This window comes from Dasypus novemcinctus, chromosome 5, assembly GCF_030445035.2.
Source record: "Dasypus novemcinctus isolate mDasNov1 chromosome 5, mDasNov1.1.hap2, whole genome shotgun sequence".
In the NCBI taxonomy this organism is placed as follows: Eukaryota; Metazoa; Chordata; class Mammalia; order Cingulata; family Dasypodidae; genus Dasypus; species Dasypus novemcinctus.
Window position 1 is genome coordinate 7,564,361 of NC_080677.1, and position 23,257 is coordinate 7,587,617.

Sequence of the window (23,257 nt, forward strand, 5' to 3'; positions counted from 1 at the left end):
TCATGCTCCTCAAAAACATACTACATTGGTGCCTTGTTTGCTTTTATTTTCTCCTTAATCTGATTATTTCAGACTTTGAAAACACACTTCCTTATTTGAAAAAATGTAAAGCGTGTCTCTTAAGTGATCTTATTAAAACGTGATACTAAAGAGGCAAAAGGCTGTTAAACATCACAGCATTTGTCCTTGAACATAAACCATTCCTGTGTTCGGAAGAAGACAAAACAATGTGCTTAGGAATCACATCACTCACACCTAACAGAGCATAGAATGCACCATAAAAAAGCTAATATGCTGCGTGAGGTTACACAAGTCGTGAGCTCTGTTGACCCTTTGATTCCTGGACTATAAAATGAGGTTGTTGACTAGGTGGTGCCTAAGCCCTGCCGTTCCTGCCATGTTTTATTGGCACCGTGTGGTTAGGGGAGATCTGGCTTTCCTGCCCCTGGAGCTGACATTTTTGAGCAGCCAGCCCTCAGAGTCTACACCCCAAGAACAGAAGGCGAGCTGCCTGCAAGAGCCAGTCTGCCCCTTTCCCTTGACCTGAGCTGGCTCCATGCCCCTTCGTCATGTCTGCTCTTATCCCTCCACTGCGCTGAGGAGTCCCTCAGATACCCTGCTCCAGCTTCCCCAGCCTACCTGCCCGCTTGGCGCAGGCTCCCTGCTGTCTGGCCCCCGCAGTCACCGGGAAAGCTGCTCCCCCAGCTCGCTCCAGCCCTGCAGACCCCACAGGTCTCCTCAACGGAGCAGGGTCTGACTCCTTCACGCTGAGACCCTGCACGGCTCACCCTCCCTCCCCAGGCCACAGTTTGCTGATTCGTGAAATCAGGAGGGTAGAGTGGCTGACACGGGGGTTTCTTCTGGTTCTAGAAGCTGATCAAACCACAGACTCCATTCTGGAATGCAATCATGTTTAATGTTTTTATTACATCACACCACGTGACGGGTTGGAGCTATGTGTACAGGAGAACAGGTGCTTAGTCCCAGTCCCCTGGGAGGGTGTGTGCACTGTAACTAGCCCTCTGGAGGGTTCCTTCAGTTAAGATGTGGCCCACCTGACTCAGGACAGGTCTCCCTGCTATTACCAGGGACCTTTGGAAGGAGAAGCCGTGGAGAGCAGGCAGGAGCACGACGTCAACAGAACCAGCAAGAAAAAGAGGAAGGAGCCGCCTCATGCATGGTCATGGGACAGAAAAGCTAAGGGCCGAGGGCCGCCTGCACCCAGCGCCAGACAGCCAGTCTTTGCAGGAAAAAGCATCATGTTGCTGACACCGCTATTTTGGACTCCTCTTCGCCTCAAATCCGTGAGCCAATACATTCCCTTTGTTACGGTGACCCGCTGCACGCATTTGTTTCAGCAGTCAGGAGACTAAAACACGCCACAGAGAGAAAAATGGTAACTTTCACAGTCCCAAAACTGAGCTAACTCTGTGACATAGCAAATAACTATCTTATGTTCAGTAATGCTAACAAATCTGCCTGCTCTTCTCTTTGCGTGATAGAAGAGCTGGTTGCCCATTTGGGTCCATCCCACCCCTTCTTTATGGGCTGTGGCTTGCACCTTTCCTGAACCATGGCCTGTCACTGCCCTCCACGTCTATAGAATGGACTGGCAGTTCAGCAAAGAAAGCAGGGTGGAGGACTAAATGCCAGTCATGCTTGACTTTCCTTGAAATGAAATATAAAAATTAAAAATTAATTTTCCGTTACTAATGTAATTTCAAACCTGCTATATTAATTTAGCAGCTGCAACACAGAACTGCAAAATAAGTATGAAATCAGGTATTAATGAATGTTTAATTCATTTAAAAACCATTACATTAGCTAACTGCGAAATGTCAAAATAATTATGTCTTCAAACGTGGCTGAATTCCATATGCCAGATAAGCATTGAGGATCCAGAAAGAAGCTTAGTTTGAATTTTACCAGAGTGTGCTTCCAGATGCCAAAAGCATCTCCTGCCTGTCGTCCACTGTGTTTAGACATACAATGCTTCAGATCTGATGGCATCACCAATGTTTATAACACCTTTCATTGGAAATAGAGATTTTCTTTAAAAACAAAAAACCTACATGGCCATTGGGAATTTTTATTTCCGACAGCCATTTTACTACCTCCTCCTCCTCTTCTGCGGGTTTCTCAGTCCAAAAGATTAATCAGTTCCCGGGTTCAAGAAAAAATTTGTATTACAAAAAAGAGGTAAGCAGATGAGAACTAATTCCATGTTAGACAGACTGCCCCTAAATTATCAGTTTCCACTGGTAAGCCAACTGAGCCGTGATTTTCCCACAGGAGCCCGTGAAGCCCGTCTTCCCCGTGTACTGTAACGGGGGAGAAGAGGCACTAGCTGTGCTAGGCACCTAACGGCTGCAAGGTGGCCATGGAAGCCACGTGTGACCACCACATCATGGTACTCAGTCCTCACAGCTCTGGCGCCATTTCCATTTTACTGCCTGAAGGGCATAACTAGGGAAAGTTCACAGAGCGCAGAGCTTCCCCAGAGGAGCCCAGGGAGGGCAAGGTAACCCCAGACTGGTTGGGTCAAGGAGAGCTTTCTAGAGCAAACAGCCCCTAAAATACTCTTTGAAGGTGCCCTCACGGGAAAGGAGAGCAAAAGCGTGGCATACGGTGCCAAGGGTAGAGGTTCTCGCTCTTCCTATCCTCTTGGTCTGGTCAAGAGGACTTGGGTTGCCCTGCTTCTCCTGCTTGCCCCTCCTCTTGCTCAGTCCAGTGCTCCCTCCCCAAAAAGCACTGGCTGCCATCAGCTGCCTCCAAAGGCCTGGACCCCAAGGCTCACTGGCCTCCAGGAAGGAGGCAGCTACATGTGCCTGGGTGAAATTTACTCCATTAGGCACCATCCACTCCCTGGGTTCCAATGAGCCTCAGAGCCAAATGGTGACATTAGAAAAAGTCCTACCATAATCTAGTTACCTTCTAAGGCAGCTCATGGGACTCTCCTTCCACACAGGTCTTAGAGGGCAATTTCACTGAAATGTGTAGTTTTGCAGGTACAAGGTGAGGAGAAGAACCAATTCCTTTACAACCTGTGTATTAATCACTCGCTGTCGTTGGACTGCCTGCTGGGTAACATGGAGACCCAGAGTAAAATGAGAAACTGCTCCTGTCCTCAGTGAGGTTAGGGGCCACTGAAGGAAAAGGCACTGAAAGCAAAAGTGCCAGGGCTATACAGAAAGCGTCCTGGGAATCCAGGGCACTGTGTGACCTCCCTCAGCACATGCTGCTGGACACAGTGGGTGACCACAGGCAAGGGAGACCCAGTTGCCGCCTGCAGGAACACTGGCTTTCATAGGGGACAGGGACATCAGAAATAAGAGCGTCAAGTAGTGCATTTGCTAGACATCTGCTCAAGGTCTAAGCAAAGGGTGGAGCTGGAAGAGATGCCCCCTGCACCAGGCCAGAGAGCGTAGGTGGAGTTTAGATCAAGGTGATGGGGAAGCACATTCCTGGGGCCAAGACCCAGCACAGAAAGCCCAGCACAGGGACAGGAAAGGGGCTGCTCCATTGGCCTGGAGCAGAATATCCATGCTGGAGATGAGGTTGGGAAGGGTAGACCAGATCCCTGAAGGCTGACAAAGCTATACCATGTTCTCAAAGGAGCTCCTGGGTAATCTAGCCATCTCCTCTGATGGCCAAGTTCTGCAAACCAGGGAGGGCAGGGTGATGAGCAAGAACTCTACAGAAGCAGCCCACCTGCAAGGATGACAATTGCATGAGTAGCCACCAGCTTCACTCTCTGCAGAGTGGTAAGGGCTTCCGAGGGCTTTACCGTCTGCTGGAAAACGCGACACATTTCCACCACACTTCGGAAAAAATAGAAAATAGCATTAAAGGGTAAGATCCTGAACACATGCATAGTTCTCTATGTTCAAGGTTAAGTCAGGACATGCCTCTAAGAACTAGCTTCCCTGTTCAACCATTTATTCCACAGGACCCAAGAGGAACAGATGGCACCACCCAGACCCGTCCAAAGGTTAGATCTCCAATTTCAATTGTAAGCCTCACGTCTGTGGCCAATAAACCTGACATTCGCTTTCTCTTCTAGTCTTGGCCCCATTCTCTTGAAAGGCAAAGGCTTATGATCAAAGGCCATCAAATAAAGAAACAAAGGAGAAACCCAATGTAAACAAACCTTATGGTTTTCTATCTGTGTATGGAGAACGAATTAACTCTAACCACTAAATGGCTCTATGAATAAGGATTTTTATTTTTGAACAAGCTTCTAGAGAGATGCTGTGTGTATAGGGGCATGTGTATCTATGTTGGTTTTTACATTGTCTGCCTGCCAGGCCATGCAGTCAAAAAATCCAGACCAATTTTTTAATAAGCTGCCATTGCTCAAAAGAACTTCTCGACAGTTATGCCATAAGCCCCTGAAGAAAAGGGCTCATGCTTCTTTTGTTTACCCAGAATGGCTTTTGTTCCACAATTTGATGAGTTTCTGAGCTTTCCAAACCTCAAAACCGTCCTAAAACATCAGACACTGCTGAACGTGTGAACAACATTGTTTATCTGAAGCATGTCTAAAGGAAGACTTAGACATATATACATGTTTTGACTGATGCCTGCATCAGCTGATTAAGGACAGGAACACTTTTGTGGGTTTTAAAGAAAAGTCAAACATCTCAACTTGTCAGAAGTGCTATCCTCTTCCAAACCCCAGCATGATTCTCACACAGTGAGAAAGACGCAGAATACAGCAATTCACCCAGGCAGCACCACGCCAAGTACCTTAGAAGGTTTGGTGGAATGCCACGACAACACAAAACACAGCTTCTTGGAAACCACATTAAAGGTCTACTTTGTATATGCTATTCAATATTTTTACAACACATTGTATTAAATTTTGTTTCCCCAGCAGAAGAACAAAACTTTCAGAAAAAAAAAAAAAAAAGCCTAATTTTTCCTTCTGCTGTGGTGTTAAAGTGACTAAAAAAATAGCCATAAAACAATCTTGCTTAAACACATCTCAAACACAGTACAATTTCTCCTTAGGCAGATGTGAATGTTTTCTCCAATTGGAAAATGTTGAGAATCCAGTCAGCCCTTGAAGAATGCAAGCATCACATGTTAATGTATAATTTTCAGCTTGGCGGTGAGGTGAGAACAAAAGTAAGCTTAATAGTTAAACGAATTTATACACTCGGACACTGAAATAGTTGACATGATGATACATGTGGTTTCTTCATGGTTACACTGATTGTAGATTAAGGGATTCCACAACCACTCATTATTTTTTACCATAAGGCAGAATTACACAAAGTGTCAAAGAGTATGGTCCTCAGGAATTCAGAGACAAGAGCATAGAACTGCTCTGAACTAAACACCAAGCAGGATAAAGTTATTTTAGACAATAGGGAAAATATAGTTGAACTGGAAAACAATTTAGGAGGAATAATTGGTGACAAGCTTATATGTCCCTTAGATTTCTAGCCAAAGAAAGCAAGAGGGTACGCAGGGGTATTTATTAATCACCATCAAGGAATACATATTTTGGTAATTTGCAGTATTTCAATTATTACGTTATTTATTGTGCCTAAACGATCGTGGATTTGGAAGCAAGACTCATTATTTCACTGAATTTCTCTGCACTGTCACCAATGGCTACTTTTGTTTGTCCTGTAATAGATGGATTTTATTGAGCAAGACACTGAACCGCTCCAAGGCCTGGTTTTTCAACATCTAAAATGAGGAACTCTGGTCTAGGGCGGCGTTTCTCCAGCTACAGCATACTCGTGGATCGCCTGGAGATTTTGTTAAATTTCAAGCTTTGGTAGGCTGGTAAGGGGCAGACCTGAGATTCTGCATTTCTGGCAAGCTCTGGGGGGAGTGTTCTGGAGGACCTTCCAGCTCAGTATTGCATGGCCCCCAAAAACACACACACACACACACTCCAGTGGACTTTCTGGTCTTTTTCTCAGCAAGCTACATAATGTGGTGAAGGCATTCAGACAAGAAAAAAGAACAAATTTAGGCACCTGCCTTCCTTTTCTAACCTCCCATTTTCTCTTTGGCTGCTTGCCTTATTTAGATGATAGATTTAGGGATGGGTGAATAGCTTGAAAGCATTATTCACTTTGAAATGGAATTTGATTCTGGCTGCATTAATATATAACAGTGTATAAATGATGTATGATAATACTGGGGTAAAAGAAGAAAACTGCTGAAAGGGACTCAACAAGGAGAGGGTGGTGCAGGGTGCGGAGGGGTGGTAGCACAAAAATCAATCGATTCCTGTCTAAGGCAGCTGACCCTCTCATTCCTGTACTTCAGCAGGTGGCAGGAAAAATGGATTCTGTCCAAACTGCTCTAGGGTAGCTCATATCTTCCACCAGGGAGCCTCAACTTCAAGAACCTTCTGGTAGTAAACTTCCAGAATATTTAGGGAACATCCTACTTTTGAACTTTTGAGGGGTTGTGTGTGTTTGTGTCCGTTGTTTGTCTTATTTTAACTTTACACAAATATTTTTGCCCAGATGAGAGTGGTTGTTGTTTTGTTATTATCATTATTTTCCCTTTGTTAGATGGATATCAATAGGTATATTAAATGCACATTTAAAGTGTATATTATTGGGAAGCAGATTTAGCTCAACTGATAGGGCGTCTGCCTACAACATGGGAGGTCCAGGGTTCAAACCCAGGGCCTCCTGACCCATGTGGTGGAGCAGGTCCACACGCAGTTCTGATGTGCACAAGGAGTGCTGTGCCACGCAGGGATGTCCCCCACAGAGGGGAGTCCCACGTGCAAGGAGTACACCCTGCAAGGAGAGCCATCCCACTCAAGAAAAGCACAGCCTGCCCAGGAGTGGTGCCGCACACATGGAGAGCTGACACAGCAAGATGAAGCAACAAAAGGAGACACAGATTCCTGGTGCCACAGACAAGAATGCAAATGGACATATAAGAACACACAGCAAATGGACACAGAGAGCAAACAATGGGAGGGACAGGGAGAGAAATAAATAAAGTGTTTATTATTGTGGAAACTTCACAATTCCAAAAGTTGTTATCATTGCCCCCATTTCAGATAAATAGAGGCTCAGAAAGTTTAAATGGCTTGCCTATACTCAGAAAGTGAGTGAACTGTTTGTAGAGTCCACACTCACCAAAGTCAGGCTAGCCTAATATCACACCCACGGCCAATGGGATTTTGTGTTTTGGACATTTTATATCTTCCTTGTTCAAAAGGTCAATGAAAAATGGATACTACAAACAAGGAGAAAGAACAGAAGCAAGTCATCACTAAAGTAGGAAATTAACCCTCGTGAATTTAGAGTGTGAAGGGGCTGCCAGCCAAGACACAATGGATAAGTTTGCAGTCCTGGGACAGGATACAAATTCCCTCCAAGTTTCCATTCTTGGGACATGGTGCGAAATTTCTCCAGGCAGAACTGAAAGAGTCAGTTTGAAAGCTGGGATTGGTGGAGAACATGAGTTGCCCCAGAGCACCTCCAGGTCAAAAGAAAAGTCAGAGTAGAGCACTAAATTCAAACACAATATAGTTTGTGTCAGTGGCAATGAGAAGATGAGGCGGGGAAGCTCTGAAAGCCAGCATTCAAATTTTGAGGTAGTGATACTTTGTGCCAATGGACATCCATTTGACTAACCGAGGAAATCTTTCCAAGACATAAAAAATCTAATTGCTGGTGGGGTGTGGGTGGTGGGGTTGAATGGGACCTCATATTGTTTTTTTAATGTAATATTTTTACAAAATAAATTTTAAAAAAATCTAATTGGATTCAAGGTGCATCCTTGTAACATGAGAACAAACAGAAAGTCAGTCAGTTTCTCTGGCAAATGAACCAATCCCCATTTGAAATCTGAGAGAAAAGGAATCATAGGCAGGAACCATGGACCATTCCATTGGTACTGTCACATCCACAAAGGATGAACTGGGGCAGGTGCAGCATCTCGGGATGCTGTCCACCCAGAGGCACAAAATTTCCAATACAGAGCAGAAGACTGTCTCCTCAGCATGTCTAACAGGACTGGAGCTTTGAAGGTCAGGTGTTCCCCGGCCACCATTTTGTGATGGGAAGGCAGAGCTTGGAGGTGGAACCACCTTGTAGGGTGGGGCTGAATCTAAAGGGGCAGAAGCCAAAAGTTGCTTGGACTTCTCCAGTTAATAACTACAACTGAAAAAAATAATTTTCTATGTGAAGTGAATGGCCTCATGTTTTTGTTGCCTATCAAATAGTAGGACACTTGGCTATTGGAGAATAAGAATAGAAAAATCACTGATGTGTCTCATCTTAAGACAAATGAACCCCATAATAGGCTTTTACTTTCAAAAATAAAAACAAGGTCTATTTGGAATGCCATATATTAACTCAAATAGCGAAAAGAGACTGACTTTGATCAGTCTATGTTGAAGTAGACTTCAGAGGGTAGTAAAAGAGGAACTCAAGAGGGACAACTTACTAGAATGGAAAGCTAGGTGATCAAACATGGCACTGCATAACGCAGTGAACCCTGCTGTGGCAACGATTGTGGATCACAGTCCAAATATGAGAATGTTCTTTCATGAACCATAACAAACGTACATCACTCTTACAAAGTATTAGAAAGGGTGGTATATGAGGGAAATACATCTAATACAACTATGGGCTACAGTTAACAGTATGTTTTAATATTCTCTCACAGCTTTAATGTAACTTCTGAAGAGTTCTATTTTACAGTTACTGCAGTGGGAGAAAAAATGAAGAGAATTAGCTATTTTTTTACCTTTGAACTGTCAGTGGGATTTATAGTCAGTATTCACTTAATACAAATATTCCCTTTATATATTTTCTAAAACATGATAATGGTCTAAAGATGTAAGGAAAGTCAATCATTGCAGTCTTTTGCTTTCTTCTTATTCTGACATGGCATTCCCTCCAGCAGTTGTATTAATAAGCATCGCTAAAACTGGCTGAAACAAAGTTTTCATGGACTTTTTCCACTGAGAGCTGTTTAGAAGAAACCATTTCCTCAAGAGAGCTATTCTCCTTAACACAATCTGGATTGCCTCTGCAATTTGTTGGTGAGTTACGTTCTAAATCAAAGAGGTGTCAAAAAACAGAGCTGTACTCAAATCAGCTCCATAGTCACTTTTAATTCCACTCAAGGTCTCTACAATTGTTCCTATGGTTTCCAAAAGATTGTTTGGACACTAAATAAATGTCAGAAACAAATTAAAAACATTCCAATCATCTTTAAATTATCCTGAAGAATTTCTTAGGTGAAACCAATCACCATTTTCAAGGAAGTTCCTATTTCTGTGCAGTTTTGTGAAATCTTTGCCATTTTGTATCTTCAACTATTATGAGTGGAAATTGGATTGGGAAGTAAAATGTCCATTTGTTTGGTGATGTCATTTATCGGAAATAAGCAGTCCAGAATTTCTTCCCCTAACCTGACAGAATCCAAAGAAAATATTTAAATCCTGTTACTAAACACTACTATGAGATGCTCCAGATCTCCCAAATAGATTTTCACAAAAATCAAAAATTGCACACTCTCTTCCAAAATATCAAAAAAAGCCCTTGGACCAGATCACATTTGAGAGTAAACCATATGACATACTGAAGATATCAGAGTTTTGTTAAATATTGGGTTTGACCCTAATTCATCCCAAATACCAAGTCAAGAAATGGCTTCAACAAGCCTTTTATCTTCTCATACCCTCTACCTTTTAAAGGCAGTTATTTCATTCACAACACTTTGAATCATTTGCTGCAAAACAGAAAAGAGCATGTCAAAGAATTTCAAAGTGTCATGGTTTTGGAGATAAAATGAGCCTCAAAAGTAATGGTCACCTTCTCCAAAACTTTCTTGGCTAGCCTGAGAACTTTCACCATGGAGTCCACCAATGTGGCAAGACTTCCCAGCTCAGCACTGTCATGAACCTTCTTTACCGTGCTTCTAGACATTTCTAGGATAGACTCTGGGATGTGAGGTTCTCCTCCAGCTCTTGAGATGACACCAAGTAATCTCTGAGTAGTTTCTAATGCTGCTCTGTTTCTTAGAGAGAAAGAATTATTTATAAAGGAAAGCAAATTGATTAAATTAGCAAGTATAGCTTCTTGGAATGTGGGATAAAAATGAGGGAAGTCCCCAGAAGGAGAGTTTAAAAAAGTATCCATAAGACATGCTATTTCTGTGAACACTTTTTGCACAAGGTGAAGAACTGACCTACAATCTCGATTGAGTCTGAAGAAGTCCTCAGAACTATTCAAATGGAAGAGCAACTGATACGCCACTGTAAGAAACTCCAAATTATTTTCAGTCTTATTTTTCATCGAGGTTTCCCTTAAACTAAACTAACTAAATCTCTTGTGACCATCAGTCCTCGATGTTTATCAAAATAAAATGCTCCATTGTCTGATATAAATGAGCTTTTGAATAGATGATACATGGTCTTCCTTTAAGTTGAAAAAATGTTCAACAATCTATCTTTTCAACCTATCTTTTTTTTTATTTATTTGAGGTATGAAATTGATCCAGTTTAAGAATTCCTAGAATTTTATCTCTTGGAACAAAACTGTAACTATCTATATTTTTTATTTCATATTGAATACATTAACAAATGTAGATTAAAAATAGATAGGGATTTTTGTGATTCCTTTTGTTTTATAGTAGCATCATGGGAGAATAATGCTGACTAAAAGGTGACATGCTAAACTACATTCCAGGGGAAAAGTACTATTTCATTGCCATATATTGAAAGTAGTGGAGACTTTCATGGATAATTTGATTACAATCCCCCTAAGCTAAGAACTTAAAGGTCCATGCACTTTTGTTTCAGGGGAAAAAAAGCAAAATGACTCTGAAGTACTTCTATATGTAGGATGTAAACCTCTGAAAAAGTGGTAAGAATATTTATATTTTCCAGAATTTTGAAAGTATTGGCAGTCTTGTGATGGCATAGGGATGTGCCACCTTGGCCACTGAACCACAGCTCCCAGAATTCCCTTCCTTGTACGTTCTCATACGGGTGGGCCACAAGGGAGATACTCTCCTGAGAGCTGGAGAATGGAAAGGAGCCAGTGGCCATTTTTTAGCAGATCCACACCTTCTCCCACTTGTTCAGTCAAACACTAATCTAGGTGCAGTTGTGATGGGATTTTGCAGATATGATTAAAGTCCCTAATCGGTGGACTTTAAGTTAAGGAGAAGGGATATTGCCCTGGGTGGACCTGACTTAATCAGTTGGAAGACCTTGAAAAGTGGGCAAAGGACTTCCCTGAGCACAGCTAGGCCTACAATTACTCTCCCTTCCCTCCAGATCTTCCTGCCCAAAGACAGAAAGTTTCAGTTCATGCCCTTGGGGATCCTGAACTCCCTTCCTGACCTATTGACTTTGGACTTGCTTAGCCAGCTCCTTGAATTAACTTCTTGTTCTGGTTCTGCTCAGTATGAGCCCTGACTGCTGTAGACATGGTGGGATAAATAGGAATTTCCCTCAGCGTTTTCACTGGCAAGCTTCAAAAGCAATGAAAAAAGATAACATGGTTACCAATCTGAATGCTTTCAAATCAAAAGTCACAAGAGATAAACTGGAATAAAAATAGTTAAGCCCCGGGCAGTGCATGTGACTCAAGGGTTCAGCGCCTGCTTCCCACATGGGAGGTCCCGGGTTTGGTTCCCACTACTTCCTGAAAAAAAAAAAGCAAAACAAATGAAAACCCAACTCAGGGGAACTGACGTGGCCAGTGGTTGAGCTCCTGCTCTCCACATATGAGGCCCCAGGTTCAATCCCTAGCACCAGTACCTAAAAAAAAAAAATAGGTTAAACCCCTCATTTGTGATTAGACAGTTATTACATCAGTTCAAAGTATGGCCATTATCTACATGCATATACATATATGCAGACTAATTTTTCAGTTGTATACAAAGTAGAATTTCATAAACTTTTTCATAATCCAAAAATTTAAGAAAGCATAATATGTAATTAATTAATGACCAGAGACTAGGTTTAAATGTTTCCTGGGTAGGTAGTCATCAAAATTACTTCAGCTTAATATTTTAATAAAATGCCCATCAAGAGGAAATTCACTTCAAAGACAGTGCAGTTAAAGTGTAAGTACAAGTACTGTCAGTGACATTTATATACTCAACAAAATGCAGCAGATTGAAATGTATGGCAACTACATGAACAGTGCAAAGCCAAAATGACTTACCTTGTCTCTGCAATGTTATCTTTGTGGAAGTCTCGTAATAGAGAAGATACTTTGTTCTCAGAATTTTCTTCTAGCAAAAAGGAGAAGAATACTTTCAAAAACTGTTCCACAAAACCCACTATGCTCCTTGGTGAAAGAGCGATGTCTCCCCCATTTTCAAGCTGTGTATGGTTCAGGGCGAGATTAATGAAATCCATTATTTGAAGGTCAGCATTAATTAAATTGGGGGTTGCCTCTTGAGAACTTCCAGCTAAGTTATTGATTGAATTAATCAAGATGCTTTCAAAAAGCAACTGAAGAACTGAGATATTCGTTAGCTGTTCTTGATTTAGCAGATGAGCAGGAATGGAACCATCAAAATTACCTTCCCTAGAAATGTTTTTGAGGTAGCCCAAAAAGGTGGTAATCTCTTTAGCCAACAAAGCCACACCATCAGAAGAACTCTCATTGGTCATAAGAAAAAGCAATGTTTCAATAATTCTGGAGTAATTTTTGTTTGCATATTTATGAAACCAGTTTCTTCTTATGCGTATTAGAAAATCTTCCACAATGTCTAAGGTCTTCAATGATGATGAATTCAGGTATTCCAAAAACTGGGCAAATTGTAAAGTTGCATTTTGAAGAACCACTGAATTTATTGTTTGAATTTCTTGGTTAATTGAAGAGAAAAGGTGTCTGATGCTAATGTCATGCCTTAGGTTTTTCATGGTTTGCTCAAACTCAAACAATGGTTCTTTAACATTGTAAGTTGCTTCCCTTTTTTTAATAAAACTTGATAATGCTTCCAAACTATTACCCGTAAGGTTTGCATTCAGAAACAGCATGAATGGAAAAACTGGAGAATGAGGACTGTTTTCCGAACGCAATCCCTCAGAAATCAATTTTACTATCCTTTCCAAATGTACGAAAGCATTACTTAGAACAGATGCCTCTGTGCCTTCATTCGTGTTAAGGATCTTGTTTAAACCAGCTGGTGTATCAAAAATATTTTCACCTAATGTAACATTTGTGTAGTTGAAACTTTTAAATGTTTCTATAATTTGCAAAGCAACTTTTTTTATGGGACCAGAAGTACAAAGTTCAGAGACAGTGTCATAACTTTGATTTGCAGAAGATAAGATATATGGTGACACCTTATGCCAAAATTCTTGTACAGTCTTCAAAAGTGAACTTTTAATGTGGAAGACTTCACACATCTCTAGAATAATAGAACTCCAGTCCGCAAACTCACGAAGTGCACAGACTGCTTTCCTAGTTATTTCCATACGGGAGCTTTCATTCGAACATTGAGACTCTTCATCTGGGAGAGACAGGTGGAGGTGGTCAAGTATACCAGCTACTTTGCTATAAAAGGAAGAATGAACAAGCATGTGGGCATTACAGGCTTCCAACTTTGGATTCTGCTGAAATCTGGAAGTTGTATGATTCCAGCACCAAACCTCAGGAAGACAAGTTAAAGCCTCTGAAACAATGTCTGGTTTATCTGATACTGATTCAATTGTGTCCCAAAGAGCTTTTATGGCCATGACAAAGTCTTCCTTGGTGACCTTGGAAACACTTACGCCATGAAGGAGTGTGAAGTTGTAGACATCCTCTAGGGCCTCCATGATGCCTCTGCCAACTATTCTCTGGAGGAGCCTCACGGCATGGGGAAGGACGTAGTAAGCGTCGACCACGGCGTCAACTTCATCCTTAGGAAAGAGGCGGGAAAGCCTCAGCAGATGGTTCACATTCCACGAATGTGAGCTTTCTGCAAATTTTTCCACCAAGTTAACAAGCAAATTTATTCCCAAATCGCCATCCTCTAATCCACTGATATTCTTAAAGAAATCCATTAAGCTTCCACTAATCTGTTCGAGTTGATCTACTAGGAGATCTACATCTGCCTTCTTGAGTGTATGTATGAAAGATATTATCTTCCTCAAAACTTGAACACCACCTGTGTTTTGTGGAATATTGTGATGAACTGTGGGCGTTAAAGAGTTAAACACATCCCTGACCAGTTGAATCCCAAGACCCACAGCTTTCATGATCTCATGTGGAATTATTTTTGTTGAATTTAGCAGATCCTGAGATAAATTGAGGGCAAGGTAACCAACTAAATGATAAATAGAATTGCGCAAACTGTTGAGATCCTTTTCCTTTGGACTGGTGGAAATCACACTTAAAAAGTTTTCAGTTTCAGAAGAGGAATTATCGTCCAGGATGTTAGGGGAAATATCTTTCAGAAGTTTCTGAATTTCCTTCCCCAGAGCAATTAAATGCAGCCAAGTATTTTGAAATTGGTTAGGAAGTTTTTCTGACATTTCTACGGGTCCTAGAATTAATTCAGTAAAATGTTTCCAGTTGGATTGAGATGCAAAATCAAAGTCTCTTGTTAAGTTGTTAATAATCATCCTTACTTGGCCTGTGGAATCATTTAAAAGAGTTAATAAAATCTCAAATTTTGGAATCTTCTCTTTTTCAAATACTTCAGTAAGTATAATATTCAGAAAGTCAGTTATATTTTTCAAGTAAATATCCACACAGCTTATTTTTGACTTATTTAATGAACAAAGAGGTTCTTTTATATTTAACATCCAAGTAATAAGTTTCAATGTAGAGTCTAGTTTGTTTTCTTTATCTCCGAAACTCCTCAAAATACCCTGAAGATGGCCTTGTGAAAAACTGGAGTTATGCATAACATCCAGATGTTTTATGATGTCTACCCATGCAATGCATCCTTTCAGTCTGCTGATTATGTTATTGGAGGAAAATGTTGAATTTAACATGGCCAGAATATGTTGTGTCCTCTGTGAAGCATTTTTATGTAATAAGTCACCTTCTAAAACAAACTTTGTAATATTTTGGAAAAAATCAGCACAGGACAATAAATCTGGATCATGCGACACATTTTTAAGAAATAAGATTGTCTCTTTTAACTCGGTAATGACACTTTCCAGTTCTGCTCCACAATTTGTTAGATTACTTGAAAGAAAGTGATTTATTGAATGTGTATTTCTATCTATATATTCTGAGGTATTGCTCAACTCAGTGAAAACTCCAAACAGAGAATATAAAAACTCTCTACCGGTATTTGTGTCTAATGGAAAAGTCTTTAGCTGATGGAGGGCGCTTTCCAGGGTAAAAAGGGATTTCTTTATCTTGTCCAGATTAAGTGGTTTTACTCTAAATAATGCATCACGCAGTGCCTTCCAAAGATCACTGAAATCCAGGACATCATTCCAACCACAGAAGCTGTCAGCTGGAGTTACATTTTTAAACAAACTCAATATAAGTGTAGCAGGGTGATGGGTAGGAAATCCTCCCTGGCAGCTTTTAGCAATTTTCATATCATTTTCCAATTCATCCAAAAGCTGACTGAGACCAAGATTAAGAGAAGTGAAAATATTCATGTCAAACTTAAATATTTGAGATAGGGTTTCCCAGGTTTCAGTCCACACTTGAAGCCATGAAACAGTACAATGAACGGCCGTGACTTCGTTGAACGAACTGCCGTTGGCTGAGATATTTGAAAGAATTCGAGCCCATGGAGGAATAAGTGAAGAGCCCCCATCTGCTGAATAATTCACAAAAGAAATGCTTTTATTATCCAAAGCCAAGCATTCATTACCCAACAGGGCTTCTACTGAACCATTGAAGAGCTGGCTTATATACTGAAACAAAGAAATACGAAATTCTTCATCTACCACCAGCAGCTGTTGGAGACCTGTCAAAGTAGCATGGATCACTTTCAGTTCTGGGCTCCCCGTAGACATCAGGGACTGAGCCTGAAGCTCCAAAAAGTTAAAAATTGAAAGTAATTGCTGACAATAGGAAAGTTCAGAAATTCTACCAAGAACTTCTGTTGTCTCAGATAAAAATGCAAGTGCCTTAGTGATGTTTTGAAAATTATATTGCTTTGTGATATCCAAAATGTGTTTTGAGATTTGGGTAAGAAAAGTTAGCAAAGGCTCTCTGCTCTGAATGTTCAAGAAGAATTTATAAATATATTGGTAAAATGAAGAATAAATCTTCAGAAGTAAAGCAGAATCCTTGTCCTTAAAAACATTTAGGTATAAATGAGTCAAGATTTTATCAACTTCTTGTTTGTGAGGTTCAGAAAGGGCTGAGAAAAAATCAGACACATTCCTTAAAGCATACACTGTGTCCAGAGCTTCCAAGACTTGTTCCTGCCTCAGGAATCCAAATTCATATAAACTGTTCATTATAGTTTCACTTAAACGTACAAAATTCATGTTGACAGCTGGTAACTTAGTCCAATCTGAATGGAACTGGGAAAAATTAAAGCTTTTACTAATAATTGTTTCATTTTCTGGAACAGAAAAATTTAAGAGTGTAGACGACATTTCCAATTTAGCTCTTTCTCCTTTTGAAATTCCATACATCCACAATTCCAGAAGCTTAGGATTTATTTCAAAAAGTGTTAATTCCATGAATTTCCAAATATCTCTTGACTCCTTGCTTATCCAGAGACTCTCAAGAGTTTGTATTCTTTTGATCACTTCTTTCCCAAATTCTGAAATTTTCTGAGTATCAATAGCCGATGGGTTGCTTTCTAAAGTTTTGAAGTGAGTTTTCCACAAAATACTTAAATTTTGAAAATTCTCAGTGAGAAATGAGACATTATGGAATTTGGAAAAACTGGATGATTTTAAAGGATTAAGTAGTAGTAATTTCTCCAAAAATTCCGCAAAAGAGAAAAGAAAGTTCATCTGTTCATCCTCAAGAATATGCAACTTATTTTCCATCATTAGAAGATCCTTTGTAGAATTTAAGGCCCTACAATATTAATAGAATTGTTTTAGTATCAGTAACAAATAGAAATTAATTCAAGAAAAATTCAAATTAATTCTAAGAAAATACTTGGTGATATCTTTCTAAGATAATATCAATACATACAAAGATTTATTTACAGTAAAGCATAAACTAAATATTTACTGGACAATATATTTCCCAAGAGAAACTAAGAAAATGCAAGCATTTAAAGATACTTTAGCTATCAGCATATGCATGTACATTTTTTAGCTTGAACTGTGTATGCTGCAACCAAAAACTATGCATTTTTAATTTTTCATCTCATAACCTGTGTTTCCTCATTTCAAGTTCAGCTGTCTTGATTTTAATTGTGCTTAATGCCCCTTCTTATTTATTTAATTACCTATTCTTTTATTCATTAAATCAACCAGTAATCATCTATTAATCACAAAGACCTTGCGCCAGCTGTCGTAGGTCCACAAATATAAAGCTAGCTGTGCCTCTGGAGCACATGTAGTCTAGTCCCAGTGCTGTCTTGCCAGGGTTATTAAACACTTGAGATGATCAAGAAAGTGAGGAGTTATGAATTTGACTTGAGCAAGGCACTGCTTTTCCAGAAGGTCCCTCCAATCGTTTTCCTTCTACACCCACTAGAAGCTAGGCTTAAAATGTTTCCCCAGCAGTGAGGAACCCCAGCTCTAGACAGATGTTGAAGAAGGGTTTTCAAATTCTGGTGTGCACCAGACCCACGTACAGAACCTGTTAAGTACGTGGAACTCTGGGTCCTATACCCAGAAGTGATTTATCATGTCTGGGCAAGTTCTAGGCATTTGTATTTTTAGGAAACGTCACAGATAAGTCTGATTTGTTACCAAGTTTAAGTGCTACTTTTCTAATTCAATTCCTCTGCTCCATCATATCTAAGCACACCCTATAAATAATAATGTGTGCTTTAAACTACGAGCAATATCCACTTTCATACAGAAAAGTCTCCATTTCAATATATATGCTGAAATAGCAGGACAGCAAATAAACTGCCAGACTTAGGTCCACAGATCACTTCCATCCTAAAACTCCCAGAATCCAAATCACAGCTCCCATGTCTAAACTCTAAGCAACATTAATAAGACTACTTTACCAGAAAGATTTTATTTTGGGAATATCTAATAAATATCGTATTACTCTTGAAGGAAAAGCTTCTTACTATAATCTGAAAACCAGAAAAACTTGTGCCATTTGAGTCTTGCATTTGGTTAAACAAATAGAGCAGCTAGTATGAAACAATGCTAATATATAAATCAGAACATTAAATTTTAAAGCACACATATCCTAAAATCAGGTTTTGCTTATCTTCCAATGATAATGAAATCAAGTAAGCTGGATTCTGAAAACTTACCTGGATATGGAAGCTATTGGAGACTTGAGTAAGTTGTTCAGAAATGCAAAATAATTATAAATGATGATTTTCCAATCCATGTTTGCTTTATAGCAAGGTGATTCCTCAGAGAAAGCTGAATAGGGAAGGCATTTCATATACTGATTTCAAGTAGATTATAACAGACAATTATAATAAAGTGAAAAATGCTATAGTAGTTTAGCTAATATAGTTGAAAATGTTAAAAAACAAAAAAAGGAAAAAAATGGAGCTCTAGAAAGTCAACCAAGATGGTAGCATAAGTAACTCCACAGTACCATCCCCCCACAGAATCTTTGAACATCTTCCAAAAAATGGGCAGAGCCATTTTCCTCAAAACCCTGACAAAGAGTTAAAGAGTTGCAGTAAAGGGGCAAATGCCACATCAAGAAAAAGCAGCCTGAAAATGACTAAGAGACACTTGTATTTTCATTAGCTCCTCCCCTACACTCATCCCAGGACTGTGTGGACCCAGTCTGCCCTCCTTTTTTAAGTCCCTGGCCCTTTCCCAGAAGGAGCAGAATAACCTCTGTGCACACAGTGGGGTACTAGTGAGTCAGTGTGAATTTGTTCAGTGAATGCCTAAAGACTGAACCAGGAAAGCTGTCTCAGGCTGGCCCTCCCAGAATTTGTCCTGAAGGTGGAGAAGCAGCTTTCAGACAGCTAACACAGTGTACAAAAAACTAAGTAAAAGCAGCTTAGGGCAAAGGCCTTATTTGCATTAGTCATACAATAGAGCACCCATGATGAGGTGAGAGTCTATTTCTAAGATAGTAGAGGTGGCATTAGAATGCCTTCAAACAGAAAATGGGGATACCTAAGGCCACAAGCAAGCACCAGCCAGGAAAAGAAGCTGGCTCCAGGGCTCTACAGAGGCTCAGATAACACAAACAGGACACTGCCTTTCACATTCACTTTGAGCTAATCTTCTGGATAGAGGGCTAAGCTCTGAAGAAAAGCACCAGACAAAGCAGGGCAAATTTGCAAAGATTATAAAAGCTCAACAAAAGATTACAAGACAAAGAAACAAGGAAAGATGGTCCATTCAAAGGAAAAATATAAAAACCAGACACACTTAACAAAGAAGACCAGAGTTTGGACATACTAGATAAAGACTTTTAAAAATTATCCCCATTATGCTCAAGGAAGTAAAGGAAAGCCCAGAGAAGGAATTAAAGGGTAAAAGGAAAATAATGAATGAATGATGTGAGAATCTCCTTGAGATTGTCAATAGGAGCCAAATAGAAATACTGAAGTCAAAGACCACAATAACTGAAATGAAAAATTCCCTAGGAGTTTCAACAGCAGATTGGAAGTGGCAGAAGAAAGAATCAATGGACCCAAAGACAAAACAACTGAAGTGATTCAAGCTGAAGAACACACAGCAAACAATGAAAAAAGAGAACAGAGACTTTTCTGGAAATCCCGGAATGAAAAGAGAGAAATGGGGCAGAAAGAATATTCAAAGAAATAATGTCAGAAAACTGCCCAAATTTACCAAAAGACATGAATTCACCAACAAAACCCAAACAGGATAAACTCAAAGAGAACCTTGCCTAGATACTTAGTTAAACTGTCAAATGTTAAGGACAAGAAGAGAGTTCTGAAAGTCACAAGGGAAAGGCAAAATGTTATGTATAAAAGAGCTCCAATAAAATTAAGTACTGATTTCTCATCAGAAACCATGGAGACAAGAAGACAGTGGAATGAAATACTTAAAGTGATGAAAGAAAAAAAAATTGGCAACCAATAATGTTAGATCTGCTGAGGCTGTCTTTCAAAAATAAGGAAGAGATTAAGACATTTCCAGATAAACAAAACCTGAGATACTTTGATACAACTAGACTTGCCATGCAAGAAATGCAAAAGGGAGTTCTTCACACTGAAATGATAAGGGATTGACAGTGAATCTAAGTGGCAAAAGAAATAAAGATCTTTGGTAAAATAACAATCTGTATAGTGATAAATGCCCATACTATTGTACTGTATTTTTTGGTATGTAACTTCACTTCTAACTTTGTACAGGTGCTAAAATGCAAATGCACAAAAAGTAATGATAAATCTATGGTTTGGATATACACTGTATAAAGAAATAATTTGTAACACATACAACAAAAATGTGGGAGGACTGTGGAGTATAGACACAGTGTATGTGTATTCTATTGAAATAAGGTTGGTATCAAATCAAGTATATTAGTGTTATAGATGTAAGATGTTAAATTTTAGCCCCATGGAACTATAATGAAGATATATTAAAATATATTCAGAAAGAAATGAGAAGGGGTTCAAAATAGTACAATGATAAAATATCAAGTAACTATGAAAAATAGAAATTAACAAAAGAATTGAGGGTAAAAAGCGGTACATGACTTAAAAAGATCGAATAGAAAAATATGGTATAAGAAAGCCCAGCATTATCAGTAGTTACTTTAAATGTAAATGGATTAAATTCTCAGGCAAAAATCATAGGTTGATAGAGTGGTTTAAAAAGATGATCCAACTGCATGATGTTTACAAGAGACTTACTTTAAATTCAAATAAACAAGTAGGGCGCGAGCGCAGCGCGGTGGGGGGGCGCGGGCCGGGTCGCAGGTGGCCGCGGAGTCGCCGCATTCAACAGGCGGCAGCGGCCGGAGCGCGGCGAGCTGTGAGCGCCACCTTCCTGCGCGGACGGCCCGGGCAGCGCCCCGGCCCCGGCAGCGCCCCGGCCCCGACCCCGGCGTCCCCGGCGCCCCCGCGCCCGCGTCGGGTCCCGCCGCGCCCGTCCTCGCTCGCCGCGGCCGGGAGGGCGGGGGTCACCAGGGCCGAGGCGCCCCGGGAGGTGGAGACCGACTCGGCCTTCGAGCCGCTGCCCGGCCGCGCTCGTGCACCTGGCCGCTGCCCAGGCCGGAGTTCGGCCACCTCGAGCCCCGCGCCGACGCGTGCCTCCGCGAACCCCGACGCCGCGCCCGGCCTGCCCGGCGCCGACTTCACGCGCGGCCTGAGCCTGCTGGAAGAGCGCGGGGACTTCCCGCGGGCGCCCGGCCCCGCGGCGGCCCCCGGGGCGCTGTGCGGGGACTTCCCGGGCCCCGAGGCCGGCCGCCTGCGCCCCGCGCCGCCGCCCCCGCCCCCGCCCGGGCCGCTGCCGCCCGCGCCCGGGGTCCCCGCCGCCGCGGGGCCGCTCGCGGGGCAGCCGCGCGAGAGCAGCTCGTCGCGCCGCGACGCGTGGGGCAACCTGTCCTGCGCCGACCTCGTCACCCAGGCCCTCGGGAGCTCGGCCGAGAAGCGGCTCACGCTGTCGCGGATCCACGTGCCCTACTTCACGCACAAGGGCGACAGCAGCAGCTCGGCGGGGTGGAAGAATTCGATTCGTCGTAATCTGTCCCTGCACAGCAAGTTCATTCGTGTGCAGGACGAGGGGACCGGGAAGAGCTCCTGGTGGATGCTCAATCCCGAAGGCGGCAGGAGCGGCAAGTCTCCCAGGAGGAGGGCTGCGTCCAGGGACAACAACCGTAAGTTCCCCAAGGGCCGAGGCCGGGCTGCCATGTAGAAAGCGTCGCTGCAGGCTGGCCCGGAGGCCGCTGGGGACAGCCGCGGGTCCCAGTTTCCCAAGTGGCCGGCGAGCCCTGGCTCCCACAGCAACGACGACTTGGACAGCTGGAGCACCTTCCGCCCTCGAACTAGCTCCGACGCCAGCACTGTCAGTGGGAGGCTGTCTCCAACCATGACCGAGCAGGACGACGTGGGACAGGCGGACGCGCATCCGCTGGCGTGCCCGCCGCCTGCCGCCAGGCTGGCCTCCTCGCTGCCCAGCCTGTGCGAGATCAGCAGCCCCGAGAACGTGGGGAACCTCCTCCATAACCTCAACCTTCTGTCGGCACCAGCGCCACTCGCGGGCTCGACCCAGTCCTCACCTGGCAGCGTGCTGCAGCAGACGCCGCGCTGCTCGTGTGCGCCGCCAAACGCCAGTCTGAACGCACCAGGCCCAAACTGCCAAAAATACCCGCACAACCAGTCCAGCCTGGGCCGCCTGCCCCAGAAGCCTCTGCAGGCCCTTCCGGACGCCAAGCCGAGCTTCGGGGGCTTGAACCAGTTCACCTGTGCCCCCGGCCTCCTCAGGGAGCTGCTCGCTTCGGACTCGCCGCCGCACGGCGACATCCTGGCTCCAGGCGATCCTGGGGTGGCCCAGCCTGGCAGCCGGGTCCTGGGCCCAAATGTGCTGACGGGCCCCAGCGCGGTCGTGCCGGCCGACGGCCGCCAGGCGTCCCCTGGGGAGATGATGAGCCCCAGCTCCCACGCCCGCCCAGGACACGCTCCGCAGGCGCCTGCGGTCAGCGGGCGTGCCCTGCCCCACGCCGGGAGCCCCCTGCCCCACGCCTCGGGCATGAGCCGCTTGACCCCCCTGAAGACAGCTTTGCAAGTGCCTCTGCCCCAGCCCATGCAGGCGAGTGCCCTGGGGGGCCGGGGGGGTGGCCTCCACCAGGAGAAGCTGCCCAGAGACCTGGACGGCGTATTCGTGGAGCGCTTGGACTGCCACGTGGCGTCTGTCATCCGCAACGACCTCATGGACAGGGACACGCTGGATTTCAACTTGGACAGCGTGCTGCCCAGCCAGGGCTTCCCCCTGGGCGTCAGGACGACGACACACAGCTGGGTGTCTGGCTGAGCTGGCGAACAGCACGTCACATTTAAAAGTACTTCAGATTGTCTGGCAGCAGGAACTGTGAGAAGCCGTCCAAAGATGTCCTTCACCCCTCCTTTTAGTTTTCTTGATTATAAAGAAAAGAAAAGAAAAAGCATTCCCCTTTTCCCTTCATCAGACTTGGCAGCGAAGACGCTTTTCCTGTACAGGATGTTTGCCCGATGTTTGCAGGTTATGTGCTGCTGGAGATAAGGACTGTGCCATTGGAACTTTCATGACAATGAC

At 42.7% G+C, this 23,257-nt stretch overlaps 1 protein-coding gene and 1 pseudogene across 1 annotated transcript in view; one reads left to right on the plus strand and one right to left on the minus strand.

The window, feature by feature from the left end:
- ABCA13 (ATP binding cassette subfamily A member 13) overlaps window positions 1-18,470 on the minus strand; it is a 345,366-nt gene extending 326,896 nt beyond the window's left edge. Inside the window, exons 1-3 of the mRNA XM_071215039.1 lie at window positions 18,334-18,470; window positions 12,180-16,961; window positions 3,712-3,821 (exon numbers count right to left, since the gene is read on the minus strand). Of these exons, the coding sequence (XP_071071140.1) occupies window positions 3,712-3,821; window positions 12,180-16,961; window positions 18,334-18,470 (5,029 nt within the window). The remainder of the gene's footprint in view (window positions 1-3,711; window positions 3,822-12,179; window positions 16,962-18,333) is intronic.
- Window positions 18,471-20,842: 2,372 nt separating this feature from the next.
- Window positions 20,843-22,996, plus strand: LOC139439006 (forkhead box protein O1 pseudogene; annotated as a pseudogene).
- Window positions 22,997-23,257: the final 261 nt, after the last annotated feature.